The sequence below is a fragment of the Peromyscus eremicus genome, chromosome 4 (assembly GCF_949786415.1).
Source record: "Peromyscus eremicus chromosome 4, PerEre_H2_v1, whole genome shotgun sequence".
Lineage (NCBI taxonomy): Eukaryota > Metazoa > Chordata > Mammalia > Rodentia > Cricetidae > Peromyscus > Peromyscus eremicus.
In genome coordinates, this window is record NC_081419.1 from 151,738,034 (window position 1) to 151,758,843 (window position 20,810).

Sequence of the window (20,810 nt, forward strand, 5' to 3'; positions counted from 1 at the left end):
TCCTCTCTGTATAGACCTCCAGACCTCTATGGTTAACTAGTGGCTAGCTCCACCCTCTGACTTCAAGTAAGCTTTATTTGTCAGAACACAAACAAAATATCACGCAACATTTCCCCTTTTTTGTCTAAATGAAAGCCCTTTCACTTTCAACTAACATAGAAAAACTATATACAATAAGTACAATAACTATATACAAATATATACAGGCAATAATTACATTAATACTCAATTAGCATTTGACAAATTCAGAGAAAATACTTCATTATCTATCCTATCCTGTTGAGTCCAAAGTATTGTACCTAATTCACTTTCCATCCTAACTTGCATTACCAACCCCAAACTATTATTCTGTGTCTCTCAACTTTACACACTTTACACCTCTTTGTGAGTTTTTTTTCTGAATTTGTTAACAAGGAAAACTATAAAACTATCTAGTCTTCAACTCCATCAGAGACCTGTAAAGGATATAATATTACCTGAGTAAACAGGAAGTGCAGAGCAAACAACCTCCAAAACTAAGGAATTACAGAAACAGCTGGCTGCCTAGACAGTCACCCAGGGTTCCTCTGTAAGGTTGTGGCATTCATCTTCAGCCTACAGGCCTAGAATATCTGACAGACTTTTCTGTGAAGCAAGATTTTTGAAGGACTGTCCCACCTTGTCTTGGCAAGGTTCGGCAGTCATTTTCTTTTATGTCCTGCTTGTCCAATTTTGGACAGCATACTGTCAGCAGTTGAGGCAAGGGCACTTTCTTGCCCAGTGGCTAAGTTTTGCTACAAAGAAAGTAAACTCCATATGGAGTTTCTTTGATGCCCATCATCTTCTCTGAAGTAGATTGGTGCTACCATGAACAGATATATCTCATTGTTAAAAAAAAAAAAAGCAAAACCTTATGTTATTAAAACATTTTAAATGCCACAGTCTGTAGGTCTCTGAAGTGTTTGAAGACCACATGTCTATCTAAACTGTATCTCTGTTTGACCTTGAAAACATACCTAACATGACTACAAGTTTGATTGTAATAGGTGACTAACTACTGACTTCATTTTTTTATTATCCTAAATAGTTTGTAATAATAATTTTCAAGGAATAGAAATTTACATTACATTGTTAAATAAACTGTATAGGTATACCTTGAATAAGAGTAGAAATGGTCTATGGGTCAGGCTTCTTGCTAGCTGGCTCTTATAACTTAACTCAACCCATTTCTATTAATCTTGTATAAGGTATTTTTATATATTGATACAAACTTAAGGTTATTTTTGTTAGGACATACCATATATACATTGCTATGGGATGTCTTTCTGTATGCTGTGAATATGTGTTACTCCCATTGGCTAATAAATGAAGCTGCTTTGGCTTATGACAGGACAGGATGGAGCCAGGCAGGAAAATCCAAGAGAGATAGTGAAAGGAGAAAGGAGAGTAAGAAGGAGATGTCAACCTATCGTCCAAGGAGTCAGATATCAGGGTAAAAACTTGAAAGATCAGAGAGGCAGGGGAGCAGCCACAGTCACTTCCTGCCTCTCCAGTTCCTCTGACCAAAAGGGCCAAGATCCTATCTCTGCCCTGCCTTATCACTTCCTGTCTCCTCTCTGTACAGACCTACAGACCTCTATGGTTAACTAGTGACTGGCTCGGCCCTCTGATTTCAGGCAAACTCTATTTGTCAAAACACAAACAAAATATCACACAACATCTGGGCCCAGTCTAAACCCTCCACCCCTGGGATCAAGAATTCCAGCACTCACCGGGTGGTGCTGACACACAACTTTAATCACAGCACTCGGGAGGCAGAGGCAGGAGGATCTCTGTGAGTTTGAGGCCAGCCTGGTCTACAGAGTGAGATCCAGGACAGGCACCAAAACTACACAGAGAAACCCTGTCTCGGGGGAAAAAAAAAAGAATTCTAGCACTCATATCCATCTTGTAAAAGAGATTTGAGCAGCAGGGATCTCAACAAATGAGGAAAGGGTTGACCAGTTGGCTAGTGGACCCATCAGCAGCTATCACTGTCCACTTTATATGCTAACCCCATCTGGAGAAAAGGGAGCCATGCTACAAAGCCAGTCACAGTCCTGGGACCCTGGAACTGCCTGAAGACCTCACAGAGAAGACAAATGTGAGCAAAGCTCACCAGTAATTTCCACAACAAGTGAGTGAAGTGCTCCCCAGACACCTGCTCCAGGCCAAAGGGACTCCTCTAGCAGACTTGAATGAGCCTCTCAGCTACCAATAGGTATGAATTCACTTTGAAGCTACTTATTAGGATGACTTGTTGGACATCCAGGAACCCAGGCTGAAGGAGCACACTTATGATCAAGGGCTAATAGTTTCTCTACAGCTCCTTGTTAGAAAGCAGTCTCAGAAGAGCTACAAAATGAACAATCACAACTTCCTCTTAAATATATGGGATTGGACTCCAGATCCTACATGTGTCTAGCTCTAGTTGTCTCTTCTGTTCATGAAAATTGGAAGTCAGCTGGGTCATGAGACAGTAGGCAAAGTCCTAGTTGCTGATCTCAGTGCTCAGTCTCTTCCTATTACCTGGCATGGAGTCTGTTCTGCAGAGACCTGCTGCAGCTTCACAGAAGGAAAGAATGAAGGCATTCTCTCCTAAAACGTTCAACCTGTCTACAGGCATCAATCAAGTCTGATGCCCAGTCACACATTTCAGGATATGTCTAGAATGACAGTAAGGTGTCTGCAGATGTCATGTCTGGTGGGATACCATCTGAGTGCAGTGGTACACAAAGGCCACACAGAACAGAGGACCAGCTAGGAAAGGGAGGCTGGGGGTGACACAAGGGAAGCCCTTGTGGAAGGAGGCACTTGGAATTGAAAGAGGATCCTATCTGGTAGGGGTGAAAATAAGGTGAACCAGAGCCAGAAGCTGTTGGCAGCAGGGTCCGCCATGCCCCGGGTGTCCAGAGAACAACCATGATATTATTCTGAACACCTGCTCCTGGGTACTTAATGTGTGGTAGGTCTCAGGCTGGGAACTTGCTTTATGGCAGGTCCCAGGTGGCAGATTATGCTTCACCCCAGCTTTATAGTAATTAAGGCAAGTTCTGCATGCCAGACAGACAGAGGCAAGGGCACAGGCTCTGTGGTATCATAACTCCCAGGTGTATTATAACGCCATATGACAGCAGTGGCCTCAGGCCCCTTATGAAGTTTCATTGGGCCGGATCTTCCCCATGGCACTGTGGGGGCTCTTCTCACCAGCCACACCTCCACAGTGGGAAAACTGAGGCCTGGCCACAGACTGCTGACTGGCTCTGAGCCCTGAGTTGTCCCAGACAATGACTCTGGCCAGAGCCTGCACCCTCCATGGTGCCCTGCTCACTATTGTGAGCATTGTCTGGTTGCAGGCCTGAATGAGGGGCAGGTACAGGGCCAGGACTGGCAGCCAGTAGACAATTCTTATCAGTACCGAGAGTATGGGAGTAACAGTGGCCCCATGGCACACAGGCAAACACAGTCTTACAAAGGCTTTCAACCTCTCAGTCACACAGCTGAGAGGCAGCAGTCAGGAAAGTGATTCTGAAACCTAGACATGGAGGGCATAGCTGAGGGATGAGTGAGTAGAGTAGCCTTTACGAGTGGCAGGCAGAGCTCATGCACAGCTGACTGGGGTGATTCAGACCTCAAAGAGGGAATCACTTTTTTTGTTTTGTTTTGTTTTGTTTTTCAAGACAGGGTTTTTCTGTGTAGCTTCGTGCCTTTCCTGGAACTCACTAGCCCAGGCTGGCCTTGAACTCACAGACATTCTCCTGCTTCTGCTTCCTGAGTGCTGGGTGGGATTAAAGGCGTGCACCACCACCACCCAGCTGAGGGATCACATGCTTAAGGCTGATAGTCTGTGTTAATCACCAACCCACTTCTGGAGGGGCTCAACTGTGGGGACAGGACGGAAGTAGAAGTAGATGCCAAGGCTAGAAGGACCCAGATTTCTGTCTTCCAATGCCAAGGAAGCCCTGGACTCTGGGACTGTCATGAACACCCAGGCCAGGGCCACTCTAAGATAAGCAGAACCTCGCTTCTACAAAAGCAGGCTTTTATTTTTATTTATTTATTTATGGTGTGTGTGTGTGTGTGTGTGTGTGTGTGTGTGTGTGTGTGTGCAAGTGTGCACATATCATGGTATGGATATAGAGGTTAGAGTACAACTCTCAAGAGTTGGTTCTCTCCTGCCCTCTCCAGGACCCAGGAGTGGAGCTCCAGTTATCAGGCCTGTGCACAAGCATCTCTAATGGATGAGCCATCTCACTAGCCCCTGACTTTTTTTTTTTTTAAAAAACAGCTTTATTGAGATGTAATTTACATACTGTATAATTTATCACTGGCAGGGGGAGACACAGCCTGTCACTTCTGGCACCTGTTACTTCTGGCTATGCATCATGAGTTCTTTTCCATCAACTCAGGTGAAGCCGGGATCTTTTTTAACTTTGGGGCGTGTGTATCATACTATGTAGCCTTGGCTGGCTTGGAAGTCTCAGAGATCCTCTTGCCTCTGCCTCCAGAGTGCTAAGATTAAAGGAGCGTGCCACCACGCCCAGCTGGTGTTCTTTTAAAGATTTGTGCCAGCTTCCTCTCTGGACAGAGCCGGAGGCAGGGAAAGGGTTGACCACCAGGGGGCGCTGCCGGCACCGGAAGCCAGTCTCTGTTGCGCCTGCGCGGACGCGGGTAAGCCGCGTTCCCGAGCCCAGCGAGTGCGCGCCCTCCACGCCGATTGCGCCTGCGCAGAGCCTGTAGCTACCCTTCTTTTGCCGGGCGCTCGTCGCTCGCCGGCGGCCATGGGGGAGGCCGAGGTGGGCGGCACGGGCGCCCCAGGCGACAAGGGCCCAGGCGAGGCAGCCCCGAGCCCAGCTGAGGAAACGGTAGTGTGGAGCCCTGAGGTGGAGGTGTGCCTCTTCCACGCCATGCTGGGCCACAAGCCTGTCGGTGAGCGCCGCACCGCGCACCCGCGTGGGGGTGGGGCGGGCTAAACCGTCGGGCGGGCGGGCGGGCGGAGCCTGCTACCTCTCCCGAGACGGGACCTCCCACTTCGGAGTACCCTGTTAGCCCAAGACCCCATGACTTTCCTGCCCGGGAAGCCCTCTCCCTGGGGATACCCCTGGCTCTCCTGCCCTTGAGACACTCCTACCCTAGGGAACGCCTCCACTCTCCCCGCCTCCGCAGCCCCCTTGCCCTGGACCCGCCTACTATACACCCTTGCCCCTGAAACACCCACTTGCCCTGACACGTCCATCCTCTTCGAGGCCTGACTCCTGCAATACCCCCACCTGCCATTTCATACTCCTGCCCCGCACACAACATCCATGCTCTCTGCATAGAGGTGTGCCCTAACCCTTAACCCACTGTCCTGCCTCTCAGGGGTGAATCGACACTTCCACATGATTTGCATTCGAGACAAGTTCAGCCAGAATATTGGGCGCCAGGTCCCATCCAAGGTCATCTGGGACCATCTGAGCACTATGTATGACATGCAGGCACTGGTGAGTTGGACCGTGGCCCACCCATCTTGGGCTGAAGGTGGAGACAAGTCCCACATCCTGTCTTCCTAGGATCAGCTGTAGTACAGGACAGAGCCCACTGCTCACTTGGGGTTTGCTATGCAGAGCAGAGGTGATCTCAGTAGATGAGGCCCCTTCCTCAGGAAAGCTCAAGTCCTACTATGAAAAGCACAAACTAGTAATGGTCTCTGACATTTTTCAGGGAACCTACTTTAGATTTTGGGTCGTCACAAAAAGTCTCCAGGGAAATAGTTGGGTGCTGAGATGCAGAGAGAAGTGTCGGCCACAGTGAAAAGTAGAGGTCCAGAGTGCTTTAGGTGGAGGCTGACTTTATCTGAGGTATTGAGGGGTGTGTGTGTGTGTGTGTGTGTGTGTGTGTGTGTGTGTGTGTGTATGTATTATATATATATATATATGGCCTTATTGAGGTGAATTTGAACACCTCTGTGGGAGCTTAGTGATAGCTGTGTCTGATGGATAATAGACAGATAACCAGTTTGGAGAGCTGGCAGTGTCTGACAGGCAGTGTAGCTAGGTACCAGGATGGGTGGAGCTGTAGATGCCTGTGGTCATGGTGTGCATGAGGAACATTGTCCTGGTGGGAATGCTACAGTGGTGAGCCAGGTCAGGTCCTAGTGTGGATATCGTCAGGGCTGCCATGTCTTCAGGATCCTCTCGGTGGCACAAACCTGGTCCTTTTCTCTGGCTTTGTTGGGCTGGTGCTAGCCTAGCCCTCCCTAATCATTTGAAAAGCCCAGCTGAGGTAGACTCTGCAAGCTAGAGGAAGGAGCCCCACCAGCTGGCAGCCTCCAGCCTGCTCCTCCTGTACATCTTGGTGAGCTGACGTCCTGTTTTCTGTTTCTTGAAAATACAAAACGCTTTGTGCCGGCAGCACGAGTCTGAGATTCTGCCATTCCCAAATCCAGAGAGGAACTTTGTCCTTCCAGATGAGATCATTCAGGAGGTCCGAGAAGGTGAGACTCGGCCACCATCAGGGCTGGGAATAAAAAAAGCCGGACCAGGCCAAAGGTGGGGAGGTCTGGGGCCTCCAGGGAGGTGTAAGGATCCTGCTCAGACCCCGCCTCCAGTGGCACCTGGGAGGTTTTGGGAACCAAGGGCTGGGGAGAGCGGTGCTCAAAGGCAGTCTCCTGATGGATGCCATCTCGTGATGGACGCCGAGGCCTGTGTGGGCAGCGAGAATCGGAAGCAGTCATGGCCAGACCGTCCCCCAGCGCTGGCCACCACCGTGGGTTTCCAGTGAACGGCAGCTGTCTCCTCCACAGGAAAAGTGGTCATTGAAGAGGAAATGAAGGAGGAGATGAAGGAGGATGTGGACCCCCACAATGGGGCTGATGACGGTAAGTGAGGAATGCCCTTGGAGCATAGGCCCCTATGTCCTCACTCCTGAAACCATCCTCAGGCACGGTGAGATCAGGAAGCCATGGAGTCAGAGGGATAGAGGATATACTTAAAGATGAACTCAGGGCAGATCACCTTAGGCAGGAGGGCCCCTGAAGGCCCATGCAAGGGGCCAACATTCAGCTGTGTCTTTGCCTGAGACCAAGGCCAAGTCTGGGAGCATCAAGGTGTGCTCAGACAGAAGACCCCTAGGGAGAGTAGGTTTCTCTTCTACTCAGGGGAACGTTAGGAAATGGAATGAGTTTCTGTATACTCTGTTTTCAGCCAAATGATTTTGTTTCTCAGTTTTTTCATCTTCAGGGAGCTTGGGGAAAGCATTAGAAAAATCCAGCAAAGACAAAGAGAAGAACTCCTCAGACTTGGGGTGCAAAGAAGGGGCAGACAAGAGGAAGCGCAGCCGGGTCACTGACAAGGTCCTGACTGCCAACAGCAATCCCTCCAGCCCCAGCGCTGCCAAGAGGCGCCGGACATAGACACCTCAGCCCAGGTGGCCACAGGTGCTCCAGTGCTGCAAGCCTCACGGCCTGTCCTCAGGTCCCTGGGTGAATGTGACCGCCCAGCAGAGATGTAGTGGGGGCTTCTGCTGTGTCGTCAGACCGTCAGAGCACCTGACTGGTCTAGAAGATCAGCATCCACTCTGCTTGGATGGTGAAGCCTCTGAGCCAGCCTCCTGCTTCTCCTGGTTGGTTCCCTCTACGCCCACAGTGTGTGGAGAGGAGCAGGTGCATGGGACCAGAGGACCGAGAGTCAGCAAGCAATAAGATGCCACCTCACTGTCCTCTGAAGGAGGGAGCCACTCCTCTTCCCTAGATGCCCACTCTTTGCATCTGCTTGTCCTGTGAAGCTCCAGTGTGCACTGGCCTCAGGAAAGGTGTCTTTGGAGTTCACACAGCATAAACTGTGCACAGAAGGCCTCCCCCATCTGGGAAACGGAACTGGATATTTTGCCTCATTCACTTGTACTGTAACTATGTATATAATTTGGTTGGTATTTCGCTATTTAATTTTTAAGAAGCCTATTTTACTAGTGTTTTGTATGAAGAAAAATACTGCAGAAGTTAAACCTGTGATGTGTTTTTTCTGAGATGTTTTGTTTTAAGGTAACTACTGAGATACCTCTGGCTTTGTTTTTATATGCCAGATACAGAGAATTTTTAGCGGTTATTTTTGTAATTTTAATAACTTGGAAGAGACCAATTAAGGACGTGGAATAAAGGCAGAGCTATCAGGCTGAAGAGCCACTGGCCTGATGGTTGAAGTACACTTTCATTTGCAGAACATTAAAGCATTTAAAAAATCATCTTGGCAGTTGTGTGATTTGCTACTAAAATAGGTGTTTTTAAAAACTTGATTTTCTGCAGAGGAAAGGATCCCCTACCCCAGGATTCATAACTGTAAAGTGCATTTAGACAACTCCTGGCATCACTGGACACAGTAAGGTGTTGAGCCTTCATCACAGACTAGCAGGACACCCAACCCTAACCCCCAGCCCCTACCACTGCCTGCCCAGCTGCTGTCTGGCATTAGACTGAGGCTGATGCCTATTGTCCTTCCATACACGTCCAGCTGTTGGATGGGATGAGCACATTGTACTGACAAGACTGTTGCCTGTGACTGAAACCACCCCTGCCTTCTGCAGGGTCCCAGGCAATGAGAACTGGCCCAGTGTTGGGCTCCGAGCTGTGTGGTGGTATTGTGTTCCCCAAAATATTGTGCACCCTAATAAACTTATCTGGGGTCAGAGAACAGAACAGCCACTAGATACAGAAGCCAGAAAATGGTGGCACTCACACCTTTAATCCTAGCATTCCAGAGGTAGAAATCCTTCTGATCTGTGTGAGTTCAAAGCCACACTGGAAACAGCCAGGCATGGTGACACACGCCTTTAATCACAGGGAGTGATGGCAGAAAGCAGAAAGGTATGTAAGGCGTGAAGACCAGAAACTAGAAGCTTTTGGTCTGGTTAAGCTTTTAGGCTTTTAGCAGCAGTTCAGCTGAGATCCATTCAGATGAGGGCACAGAGGCTTCCAATCTGAGGAAACAGGATCAGCTAAAGAATTGGCGAGGTGAGGTGGCTGTGGCTTGTTCTATTTCTCTGGTCATTCAGCATTCACCCCAATACCTGGCTCCAGGTTTTTTTTAATTAATAAGACAATCTTAAGATTTGTGCTACAGAGCTGGCCTATACTAGCCCACTGCCATTTCTAGTCAGGACAGTTTAGTCACCATGAATATACCACTAGACCCTCCCTGCCACAGAAAGCATCTTAAGTAGACACAGAAGAACTCATCTAGTCTCCTGGCCTGTCCTCTCGGGAAAAACCAGCTGTGGGAAGTCTCTGGGTCCCTTTCTGTAGGGCCTTGACAAGGTCCTGGAATGGGGCGGAAGATAGAGGCCTACAATGACTGAGATGAAGACTGTGTGCTCAGACCTGGAGTAATGCCATGTGTCCCAGTGTAAGAGCCAGGGAAAGCAGTGTTACAGCATGTTTTGGGAACCGGCTTGGGGTCACTCCATCCTGTCTGTGCCCAGTGTTCACTAGTAGAGGCTTATTTGGTGGGAGAAGGCTAACTATTGAATCTAACACCAGCAGTAGAAATTGGGGAGCAGATAGTGCCCCTGAGAAGGCAGTCCTCTCTCCAACCAGGTTCACTCTTCTAAACCCATCCGAAAGAACAATCTAGGGGCATGAGAGCATGCAGGAGGGCCTGGTCAAGTCCATTATTGTTAGTTTGTTCTAGAAGCAGGCTTCACCCAATAGCCCAATGTCCCATTCTGGCCACATTGCCTCATGAGTCTCATGTGGATGAACTCAAACCTACTGTTCTCCTGAGTTCTTCAGACCTTGTGACTCACAGGACTGTCCCTATGTCCCTTAGATATTTAGGTAGCTGGGTGGTGGCAGCGCATGTCTTTAATCCCAGCACTCGGGAGGCAGAGGCAGGCAGATCTCTGAGTTCAAGGCCAGCCTGGTCTACAAAGTGAGTTCCAGGATAGCCAAAGCTGTTACACAGAGAAAACCTGTCTCAAAAAACCAGAGGGGGGCGGGTGTCTAGGCCATGCTGCTGGCATGAAAGTATGTCACAGCCTGGCAGTATGACCTGGAGTTCTGCTAGGACACATGCTTACCCTCTCCCAGCCTAGGGTGAGATCTGTGCACCACGGACCACAAGGACATCTATTCTGTAAAGCATAGGCATTTCTTTCTTGTAGGCTCTGGATCATTCAGTAGGTGTGGTCTTCCAATCTGTTTCAAGGGAACTGGGAGTGGATTCTGCCCAGAAAACAATAGAGAATACTGAGTAGCAGCAGCAAGCTACAAAGTATATTTGTGGTGGGGGTGGGGAATCAGAAAGGGCAAACTTGGGCCAGACAACAGGGCTGTAACTTATTATCCCTGAAGGGAAGTGTTAACACTTGTAACCTGAGCTGGCCCCAGCCAGACACCTGAAAAGCTCACGGACAGAAGACTCCTTTTCTGCACGACTTGGAAATATTTTGACCTTCCTTCTAGACGAGGCAGCACTGAGCCACACTGGGCATCATCAGACCAAAGACACTCAAGGAAGGAGCAGCATGTGGCAAACTCTTGAAAGCAGCTAACAGGCAACTCAATGTGGCTATAACTGAAACACAAGTGTCAGTATCTTTAACACTGACGGCATGGGTCTGTAGCTGCTGCACTAGCACCCAGCACATGGCACACTACCTCGCCTCTTGCAGATATTAGCAGCCCATGGCATGTCCATCTTTTCAACTTTTTGGGGTAGTTAGGGGTGACGGTTGTCCATCCAAGGGATGGCCAAACCTTGAGATATCCCCAGCACCCACTAACACCCCACCTATGGCTTCCCTATCTAATGGCACGTTTAACCAGGTCCCAGCCTGAGCATGGTTGGTGTCAGAAGCAGTGGAGCAGAGATAAGACACAGAGCTCCACACCTACGGCACCTGAGCTGTAGTTTTTGTTTTATGACATTTTTGTTTATTTAATGTGCATATGTATCAGTGTAGATACACATGTGGAGGTCAGAGACAACTTTCAGAAGTCAGTTCTTGTCTTCTACCATGTGGGTCCCTGGGATTGAGTTCCAGTTGCCAGGTCTGATGGCAAGTGCCTTTACCCACTGAGCCGTTCTGCTGGTCCGAGTTCTTTCAGAGATCACTCAGGGGAAACCAGGATTCTTGACTTCACGGGATGGGTCAGTGTGAGGCAGAGTTGGAGTTTGGAAAGATATTCTAGGCATGGATTTAAACACATGGGTTGATAGAAGTGTTTGGGGAAAGCAGAGCACACCCAAGTGTGGCTGCTGGCTTCTCAAGGGGAAATGGCATATGAGTCTCTACAGAAGCCCATCAGTCTGATTTGGGTGGTTTCTAAAGTTTCAACTCAAGGAGTTGCTAGGGAACTTTAACAGATCATACCATAGTCTCTGTTGTGTACTGAACAGTTGCTAGAGACAATGTATTTTTACTGAGAGATTCCAAGATAATTACGGGTTCACATCTGGTCAAGGAGTAAGGCCACACTCAAAGGTCATATACACATAAGCCTGAAGTACAATCATTACTATTTTAATATTATTTGGGATATGGTTATATAAAAGAAATATTTTCTTTATATAGGCAGTCTTCAAGCAAATTTTGTCAACTCTCCTAGAATCCATAACTCTCAACTCGTGAGAAGCTTCAACCCATACTGGAACGAGGGTCCTTTCCCCTACTACCCACCCATGTCCCCCTAACTTTACCTTTCTATCTTGCCTCAAACAGTGTGTCACATCACAAGGAAAGGCTCGTGACCACAGTCCGCAGTGGAATATTCCAGCTAACACCTAAGAGTTACCTATCCATATGATCCCAGGAAATTGTCAGTGGATAGAAGTGAATGTCCAGAACTCCCATGGCTTCAGGAATTCACTATTGTTCTTTCAGAAATCAGGGGGGAGTACAGAGATGGCTTAACTGTTAGAAAGAAAAAAAAAAAACCTGCCTTGTCTTACAAACCTAAGAACCTGAGTCTGAGCCAGGCAGTGGTGGTGGTGCACGCCTTTAATCCCAGCACTCGGGAGGCAGAGGCAGGCGGATCTCTGTGAGTTTGAGCCAGGCAGTGGTGGCGCACGCCTTTAATCCCAGCACTCGGGAGGCAGAGGCAGGCGGATCTCTGTGAGTTTGAGCCAGGCAGTGGTGGCGCACGCCTTTAATCCCAGCACTCGGGAGGCAGAGGCAGGTGGATCTCTGATTTCCAGGACAGGCTCCAAAGCTAAACCCTGTCTTGAGAAACAAAACAACAACAACAAAAACCTGAGTTTGATCACAACCTGGAAGCTGGGGTTGGTGTGTGTACCTGTATTTCCAGTGCTGCGAGGCAGACAGCAGGGTCCCTGGGATTTGCTGGATAGTCAGCCTCACGGAATCTGTGACCTCCAGGTGAAAAAGAGGGCGGACAACGCTACTGAGGAACTACACTCAACGTCGACCTCTGGTGTCCATGGGCATCCAAACACCTATACACAGGTACGTACAAAGTGAGCTAGTATGGTCACAGAAGCCAGGCAGGAGAGACTGCAGTTAGACAGGTCAACCAAGATTAGAGACCAGCACCCAGCAGCCCTCAGAGCTGGCAGGAAGAGGCACTTCCCGTAGGGCTGGGAAGAAGCCTCCCTACCCTCCCTGGAGGGAAGGGAGTCTCCAGGGAAGTGAAATCTCTAGGAGGAGGCCCTGAGTCTGTGGAGGTGCGTCTTCCGGGAGAGGATGGGGGCAGGAATCCCTGGTGCACAGCCTCCTTCACCGGGGCTGTCCTTCACCGGGATTGCCTTCTCCTGGGCACCGCTTCGCGCCTGACTCCAAGGAGAGCTGCTCTCTGCTGGGTACCCCGCGTAACAGCGGAAACTGAGCGGTGGGCGGGACCTGGCGCCGCCCCGCCCCCGCGCTTCCTCCTCTTTCACTTTCCTTTCCGCGGAAAGCGGGTCGGGTCCTGCCTCTCGAGTATGGACGACCTGGACTGCGATTCCACCTGGGAGGACGAGAGCGAGGAGGATGGCGAGGACGGCCAGGCGGATGATACGGGCGATGAGGACACGGGCGACGAGGACGGCGACGCGGAGGAGACACGGCCAGGCGTGTTCCAGGTGCAAGACGGCGGGAGGGCGACAGAGCGACACCAGGCCCGGAGCGCCTGGCCCAGGCCGCTGTCCCGAGGGGGCGCCGGGCCCAGGCCGTGTCGGACCGAGAGCCGGTGACGTCAGGGCAGCGACTGATGGGGGGTCGTGCGTGGGTGACGTCAGAGCGCGCCCCAGATCCTCGTCCTGCGTGGGTGGCCTTCCCCCGGGTTGCCCTTCCTCCGCCCCACATTCGGCCCCCAACTGCAGACGGCCTCCACCGGCTCGGAAGCGACCCCCGCCTAGGAGACCTGGGGCAGGGGGCTGGCTGGCTGCCACTAGCTCTGGTAACTTTTGTTGCCACCAAGAGCCTGTCTCCGGGTATACTTTTGTAGCAAGCAGCATATCAGTCGCAGTGCCATTCTGTAAGACTCACTGTCCTGGTTCTAGCTGTAGTTCCAGGCTTGCTGGAAAGCCTGGAAATGAGAGTGAGGACTACGACCATTCTTCCCATTCTCTCCGTACGATCTCTGCTTGTCTGCTATTTTTGGGAAAGTGGCTCAGAATCTGGAGAGGCTCTCAGGCTGGCCTTCCAGGCAGGCCAGTGCCGACCTATGCCTGACCACATTGGAACGAAGCTGAGGCTGGGTAGAGTCCAAAAGCTCTGATGAGAATTGTTTCCCCAGAGCTTTTGGATCATGCCTGAAGTAGTAGCCCCGTAAAAGCCAGCCCCAGACCTGGAGGCACAGTGACTTCCATCACGTTAGGCCAGGGAGGAGCAAGGGTTTGCAGGGAAGGAGCCTCATTCATCCCATGCATCAGACCCATCCAGAGACATTTACGTTTTCTCTTGAGACAGCGGCTGGCAAAGTATCTGCCCTTGGGGATACAGCCTAGTGACCATTCAGAGCATAATGTGGGGGGAAATACTATATTACTCAGGGAAGGGGGGACACATAAAGGGCTTGGACCAAAATGAAGTTGACCAGCAGACCAGAGCAGAGATGAAGCTGGGGCTTGGGGACAGAAGAGCACCAGCCATACACATCTTGGTAGTATGCAGGCTGGGCTGGGCCAAGGCACCCTAAAAAGAAAAAGGGAGTACTAAGAGAGGCAGGACTAGTAGCTGAGGCTACTCCAGTCCCTCTGTCTGTGTTCACATGGAGATGTGTTTCTCTGGTGTCTAGAACGGCCTTCTCAGAACCCCTGACACAAGGTGTGTGGAGACCAGAAGAAACAGAAATACCCATTCCTCTTGCATAGAGCTCAAAGGTGGCTGGCCAAGCCATGCTGCCTTTGGTCTGCACACTTTCCAGGTACCTTATTCCCTTTATTCTCTCTCCAGTCTAGAATGACAGGGTACCGAAACTGGCGAGCTATGCAGGACATGCGAAGGTACCGACACCACTACCCGGTAGGTACACATGGCCCCTACCTTGAGACACAGTCCTCTTCCCAAATAACATATCCCATGGCCTGCCTGAAAATCCAGTTTTGGGTTCTGGGGTGTGTTCTTCATTGTTGGTTCAGATCCATGACCTTCCCCTAGTCATGGGGTGATAGAGCATGTTGTCCTACCTGAGCCTCAGAGCATAGCTTTAAAATGAGGGGCGCCTTCAGTCTCTCCTCTGTACCCATGAGTTACTGGCAACCCCTGTAGTACTTTGGAGGTACAGAGGGGAGTAACCATCGATGGCCTCTGTTGGTAGGGAGATGGAGGTAGTACTGCCCTCCAGACCTACCCTTGTTCACAGAGAGGATTCCAAACTGACCTTTGGGGTCTTGAACAGCTATCCCTACCCCAAACTGCGTGAGTCTGAAGGGCCCTCAAAGATAGCTTGTTTCTCATGAGTCCTCAGCTGTCCTTTCTCTGGCTCTTCAGGATTTGGCAGATCAAGACTGCAATGGCGACATGTCCAACCTGAGTTTCTACAAAAATGAGATCTGCTTCCAGCCAAACGGTACCGCCCACTCAGCCCCAGTACTTCTGCCCTTGGCTGGTTGTCCATTCTGTTAGGCTGCCTGTTGTCCTCAGTCCAGTTATGGCGTTCAGATGACCCTGTACTACCCCCTTGAGGCTGCCAAGGGGATTGGAGCTTAGGTTGAAGGGCCAGAGAGAAGCTTTTGGGATTTTAAAATGGTCTTTCTGTGTATTCCAGGCTGGCCTCAAACTCAAGCTCTTCCTGTAAGCCTCCCAAGTGCTGAAATTATAGGCCTGAGGCACCATATCCATTCTGTGACGTAAACATTATTTGAAACTAAACAGTATAAAGTTTGGTTGGTGCCTGCTCACAACCATCTATTTATGCAATTACTTTGCTGCTGTCGCATGGGAAAGGCCGTGCAGCCACACAGCTAAGGTATTTGCTGTCTGGCCCTTCAAAGGCGCCTTCCCTGGACCATGTTCCAGGCTTGGTTTCTATGGGGATTTCTTTTGGGTACAGAGCTTCCTGGCTGACAAGGTATATATATATGACCCAGAGAGGAAGTAGTGTACCCCTCACATAGAGAAGTAGGCCTAGTTACCTAAAACTAGTACATTTTATATATGATGAGCTATGGATAACTCTTCTGAGTCCTGAGAACCCTAAAGAAATTGAGGCTAAGCCGTGATTCTGGCAAAGCTCTGTACCCTGAGCTATGTCAAGGAACCCTCTGTAGCTGACTTTTGCCCATGGGATTTCCAGGTTTTCTCATTGAGGACATTCTTCAGAATTGGAAAGATAACTATGACCTCCTTGAAGAGAATCACTCCTATATCCAGTGGTGAGTGGGACTGAATAGGCAGGTCTTAGGTAAAGGGAGGGCCTGGTCATCTAGGTGGGGGCTGTCATGCTATGTCTGTTAGGTATGTGAAGCACTCCTTTCTTTCCATGAGCCTGTATGTGTGTGACAGGTATTGGCTGCATATCTCTAGTTAGTGTCCCTGTTGTTGGGCCTGTGGGGGTGTTGTGTACAGGTCCCCCATGTCTAGAGGGGCGGCTGGAGCTGGACTACCTCTGACTTGGTTTTAGCAGGGCTTGAGTGAGGTGTCACACAGCAACTTCAGAAGCTATACCATTTCCTGGCAAGTACAGCATCCCTTGCTTGAGGACAGCCCTCTGGGCTGCTCCCAGTGTCCTCTTGGCATGGCGTACATTGTGGCTGTAATTCTGCAGGATTGATGACAAGAAAGAAAATATGAAAGCATAGGAAAGAAAACTCTGCCTCCCAAAGGTGACAGACATGCTGGTCTTGCCCATTTTGACTTTATACCACACAGCCCACTGAGCACATTGGCTGGGGCTCCAAGCAGCCATCTTACCTGCTCTCGGCTGACTGCCATCCTTACCTAGGTCCTTGGGTAAGACAGAGGCCAGCCAGTCCCTCTGGGATGAGAGGGAGGCAGTGAATTAAAGATAAGGGAGTTGCTGCCTGATGCTAAAGTGCCTACACCTCACGGTCTTTGCAGGCTGTTTCCTCTGAGGGAACCAGGAGTCAACTGGCATGCCAAGCCCCTCACACTCAAAGAGGTCGAGGTAAGCTGCCTTCCTGGGCCAGACTGGGGAAGTTAGGAGAGCTACCCCTGTCTGCAGAGAGGTCACTCTGACACAATGCCTGTGCTGCCTCAGGGGCTGAAAGAGCCCCATGGTGCCCCTGTGGCATTTAGAAGTCTGCCTGATGAGAATAATGCCACCTGTTGGGGACATCAGAGAAAGGGGGCCAGCCCTTTAGAGACTGAGTAGTAGAGATAAGGGATAAGAGGGCCCTGGACAAGGACAGCAAGGAATGCCTTGTGGCAGTGGATTCAGGTTAATAGAGGTAACAGCTTTCCTAGGCCTCAGAGAGGGCCACCTGAGCCCCCCGGGAATTGTTTTCTAGGCATTTAAAAGCTCCAAGGAGGTCAGAGAGCGTCTTGTCCGGGCCTATGAGCTCATGCTGGGCTTTTATGGAATCCAGCTTGAAGACCGGGATACAGGTGCTGTCTGCCGTGCACAGAACTACGAGCTGCGCTTCCACAACCTGAACAGGTGAGGACAGGGCCCTGCTGGCATCCTCCCATCTCTGATGCTCCCCTTTAGGATCTGGAGCTGGGTTTCCAGCAGAGAAGTCTAATACAGGCCACAGGGTGTAGGTGCTGCCATGTGGCAGGGGTTGTGAGGTTATAAAGGAAGTGGTCCCTTGGCTGGGGAATTTCCATCCCCTTCACCCACCCAGGAAGCAGAGGCAAGGGAGGACCACAGACGTCTCAGTCACTCTGCATCTGCCAAGATGTCAGCTCTTCTAGCTTCAGCAGTGTTTCCCAGACAGGAGTCCATGGACTGGGGCATCTCCCAGGACTTGCAGATCCTGTCCACAGGTCCAGGGTACACAGACAGGAGTCCATGGACTGGGGCATCTCCCAGGACTTGCAGATCCTGTCCATAGGTCCAGGGTACACAGGCCATTTTCCCAGGTGGGGACCTGAGAAGACCTTGGAAATTTGAGGTGGAGCCAGCTGGGGATGCTTGGCCAGATGTGCATCCCCAGGGCCAGGTCCATCCAACCTCCTGTCACCTACCTTCACAGTCACAGCCACAACAACCTGCGTATCACACGCATCCTCAAGTCGCTGGGCGAGCTGGGCTTAGAGCACTACCAGGCACCGCTGGTCCGCTTCTTCCTGGAGGAGACACTAGTGCAGCACAAATTGCCCAGTGTGCGCCAGAGTGCCCTGGACTACTTCCTCTTTGCTGTGCGCTGCCGGCACCAGCGCCGGGAGCTCGTGCACTTTGCGTGGGAGCACTTCAAGCCTCGCTGCCAGTTTGTCTGGGGGCCCCGTGACAAGCTTCGGAAATTCAGGCCCCAGGCTACACCCCAGCCCCTGATGGTACTAGGGCAGGCAGATAAGGACGAGGGTGCCAGGAACCCCTTCCAAGAGGCTGGCACCCAGGGTCGGACCTATGGATCTGGAAGGGACCTGAGTGGGGACACTGGAACTGAGGATCCCTCACTGCTGAGCACACAGACCCAGGATGTGGGAACCTTGGATGGGGACAAGAGGGATGAGGCTGAGTCACTGAGCCCCAAAGAGAGCAAGAAGAGGAAGTTGGAGGGGAACAGGCAGGAGCAGACCCCAGGGGAGTCAGATCCCCAGGGTGTCTCTGAGGTAGAGAAAATTGCCCTCAACCTTGAGGGGTGTGCCCTCAGCCCTGTCAGCCAGGAACCCAGGGAGGCTGAACAGCCCTGTCCTGTTACCCATGAGGCCAGGATGGCTGATGAGGTAAGAAAACGGAGGAAGGTGGAGGAGGGGGCTGAGGGTGATGGAGCTGCCGGTAACCATAACACTGAAATGCAGGCCCATGCCCCGCCTCCTACACCTTCAGAGTGTCCTGAGGCCCAAAAGGATGGGAACAGGCCAGAGGACCCAGAAAGCCAGGTGGGGCCAGAGCAAGGTGCCTCTGTGAATTTGGTGGAGGATCCTGGGAGCCTGGTGGAGGACCCTGGCCCTGACACCACAGGAATCTCAGTGGATGAGTCAGAGGAGTTGGCAAGGGTAGGGGCCTCTGCTGAACCCCCGAAGCCTTAGAGGTGCATCTCAGTCCCACTAGCCCACTGCAGGGGTTCTCGTGAGTCCCAGAGCCCTGCTCTTGGCTCTTCTCGGTGCCCCACAGTGCTGGCCTCTCCCTGGTGGTCACTGAAACATCCACCAGAGGGACTGAGGCCCTGCCCTCAGGGAAGGCCACTGCCTTCAGAACCCTCCTTACCTCACTGTGTCCTCCCCCACTGCCCTCTGAGCCCATGTTTGTGAACAGACCCCAAGGGTCGGGGAGGGGGGAGGGGCCTCTTTTCTTAGTCTGGTGCCAAGTGAGGCCTTTTCTGAATAAACTCTTCAGACTTTGTTTTTTGGTGTGGACCAAGGTCCTGTTTGGTTGCCTGTGGATTCTGTGGGTTGGTTCCTATAGACTTCCCTCTTGCCCCCAGTTGAGAATAGCCTGGCCTGGGCCACACCATGGTGCTTTGCCCATGCAGAGCCTGGCAGACACTGGTTGCACAGCTCTTTCTGGGCACTGGCACCCTATGCAGACCTATTGTAATATATACGCCTTCCTGAATACAAGGATCATCACCACCTTAGCTGCTACTGTCACCTGTTCAAGAACTTAGAAACTGGTACACAGGCCCTTTGGATGGGCTGGGGACAGTTCTGGATTTACATGTCTAGACCAATCCTGTCTTGCCTCTCTCTACTAATAGGCCTCAACAGGTGCTATCTTCCAGTGCCCTATGTGGCCTGTCAGACTGGCATCTCACTGTAGCTTCCCTCTGCCGAGACTTTTCCCTCTTCCAATTCCCCAGTGCCTATCTGTCAGGTAAGGAGTTTTATGGACCGTGGAGAGGAGGGAGCCACACACATCTTGGTGCAGACGAGGTGGCAATCAAGCACCATCCTGGGTGTTGTGAGGGAGAGGATCACAGTTCTCCCTGAGTTGAACCTAGGGGTCAGTGCCATCTCTTGACAAGGTCATAGTACTATGCTGAGGACAGCGCCCTCCCAAGGTTTATCTTGAGGCTGTGGACCCTGGGAACCTTAGCTGTGGTTTGGCTTATTGGTAAGGCTTTGAAATGAAAATGGATGCTCAGAGGTGGATAGAAGGCATCTAGTAGTTACTTCAGTTGGGGCCCCTCTTGGAGTGTGCAGGCATCTCAACTAGATGGCTGGGACTCAGGTTGGATGGGGAATATTGACTCTTGAAAGTGAGGAGGGTGGGCTGGAGAGGTGGCTCAGTGGTTAAGAGCATGGCTGCTCTTCCAGAGGTCCTGAGTTCAATTCCCAGCAACCACATGGCAGCTGTCTGTAACTACAGTTCCAGAGGATCCAACACCCTCACACAAACATACGTGCAGGCAAAACACCAATGCACATTTTAAAAAGTTGCTTTAAAAGAAAAGAAAGTGAGGAGGGGCTCTAGGGATGGCTGGCCACTCTGACTCACTTGACCCCCCGCCAGACTTTCAGGAAGAATGGCGTACCAAAACAGGTAAATCTTCAGTTCTGCACAGCTCAAAGGCAAGTACTAGGCGGCCTGGACCTAACAGGCCTAGGATGTGAGGCTGGCCTCACCTCAGAGGTCTATAGATACTGGGGATGTGAGGGACTTGAAGACAAAGTCTGCTTCAGGTGCCAAAAATGTTCCCCAGACCCAAGCTAAAGGCCAGCTGTGCCTCCTCTGAGTGGCATCCAGTCGCTGCTTTATATGCCGCATGTTAGGTGCTGAGGTGGCAGAAAGGGCTGGAACCTGGTCAGGTGGGAGGTACTTCACAGTTCTGTATGGTATGGACTGTTCAGAGCCCCCCAACTGCAGCTACTGCTGCCACAATACCTTTTTCTGAAGAGGTGCTTTGGTACGTCTCAGACTGCTTGAGGGCAAGGCTTCCTGAGCTCCCCCTTGCTTCACTCCCATGGACATTCACAAGCACCTGCTGCAGAGCTGAGCAGGCAGTGGGGTGCTTGGTAGTGGAACGGAAATCTCCTGTTACCTCACTTGGCAGGTAAAAGCCACAGCTTCACATTGGGGCCATTTTGTGCCCTCTCTCTCTCTCTCTCTCTCTCTCTCTCTCTCTCTCTCTCTCTCTCTCTCTCTTTCTCTCTCTCTCTCTCTCTCTCTCTCTCTCTCTCTCTCTCTCTCTCTCTCAAGCTCTAAAAAGGTAACACACACACCCTTACTCACTCTATTCTTGCTAATTGCTGTCACATGATCCCTGCCTGCAGATGGAGCTGCTGCCATGTCCTGTAAACCAGGACAGTGT

The 20,810-nt window shown here is 51.0% G+C and overlaps 2 protein-coding genes across 4 annotated transcripts; both read left to right on the plus strand.

The window, feature by feature from the left end:
• Window positions 1–4,727: 4,727 nt before the first annotated feature.
• On the plus strand, window positions 4,728–8,238 carry Mrgbp (MRG domain binding protein). Its single transcript, XM_059259822.1, has 5 exons — window positions 4,728–4,947; window positions 5,380–5,501; window positions 6,412–6,493; window positions 6,803–6,877; window positions 7,224–8,238. Exons 1-5 carry the CDS (start codon window positions 4,800–4,802, stop codon window positions 7,409–7,411), a joined length of 615 nt encoding a protein of 204 aa, XP_059115805.1. The 5' UTR covers window positions 4,728–4,799; the 3' UTR covers window positions 7,412–8,238.
• Window positions 8,239–12,857: 4,619 nt separating this feature from the next.
• Ogfr (opioid growth factor receptor) lies at window positions 12,858–18,901 on the plus strand. 3 transcript variants are annotated; one of them, XM_059262079.1, is made up of 7 exons: window positions 12,858–13,070; window positions 14,386–14,454; window positions 14,923–15,001; window positions 15,728–15,806; window positions 16,492–16,558; window positions 16,902–17,050; window positions 17,589–18,901. In XM_059262079.1, the coding sequence occupies exons 1-7, from the start codon at window positions 12,930–12,932 to the stop codon at window positions 18,586–18,588; spliced, it is 1,584 nt and encodes a 527-aa protein (XP_059118062.1). In that variant the 5' UTR covers window positions 12,858–12,929; the 3' UTR covers window positions 18,589–18,901. The 3 variants fall into 3 exon arrangements, with proteins under 3 accessions (XP_059118062.1, XP_059118063.1, XP_059118064.1); XM_059262080.1 differs by lacking the exon at window positions 12,858–13,070 and adding an exon at window positions 13,397–13,561; XM_059262081.1 differs by lacking the exon at window positions 12,858–13,070 and adding an exon at window positions 13,581–14,256.
• Window positions 18,902–20,810: the final 1,909 nt, after the last annotated feature.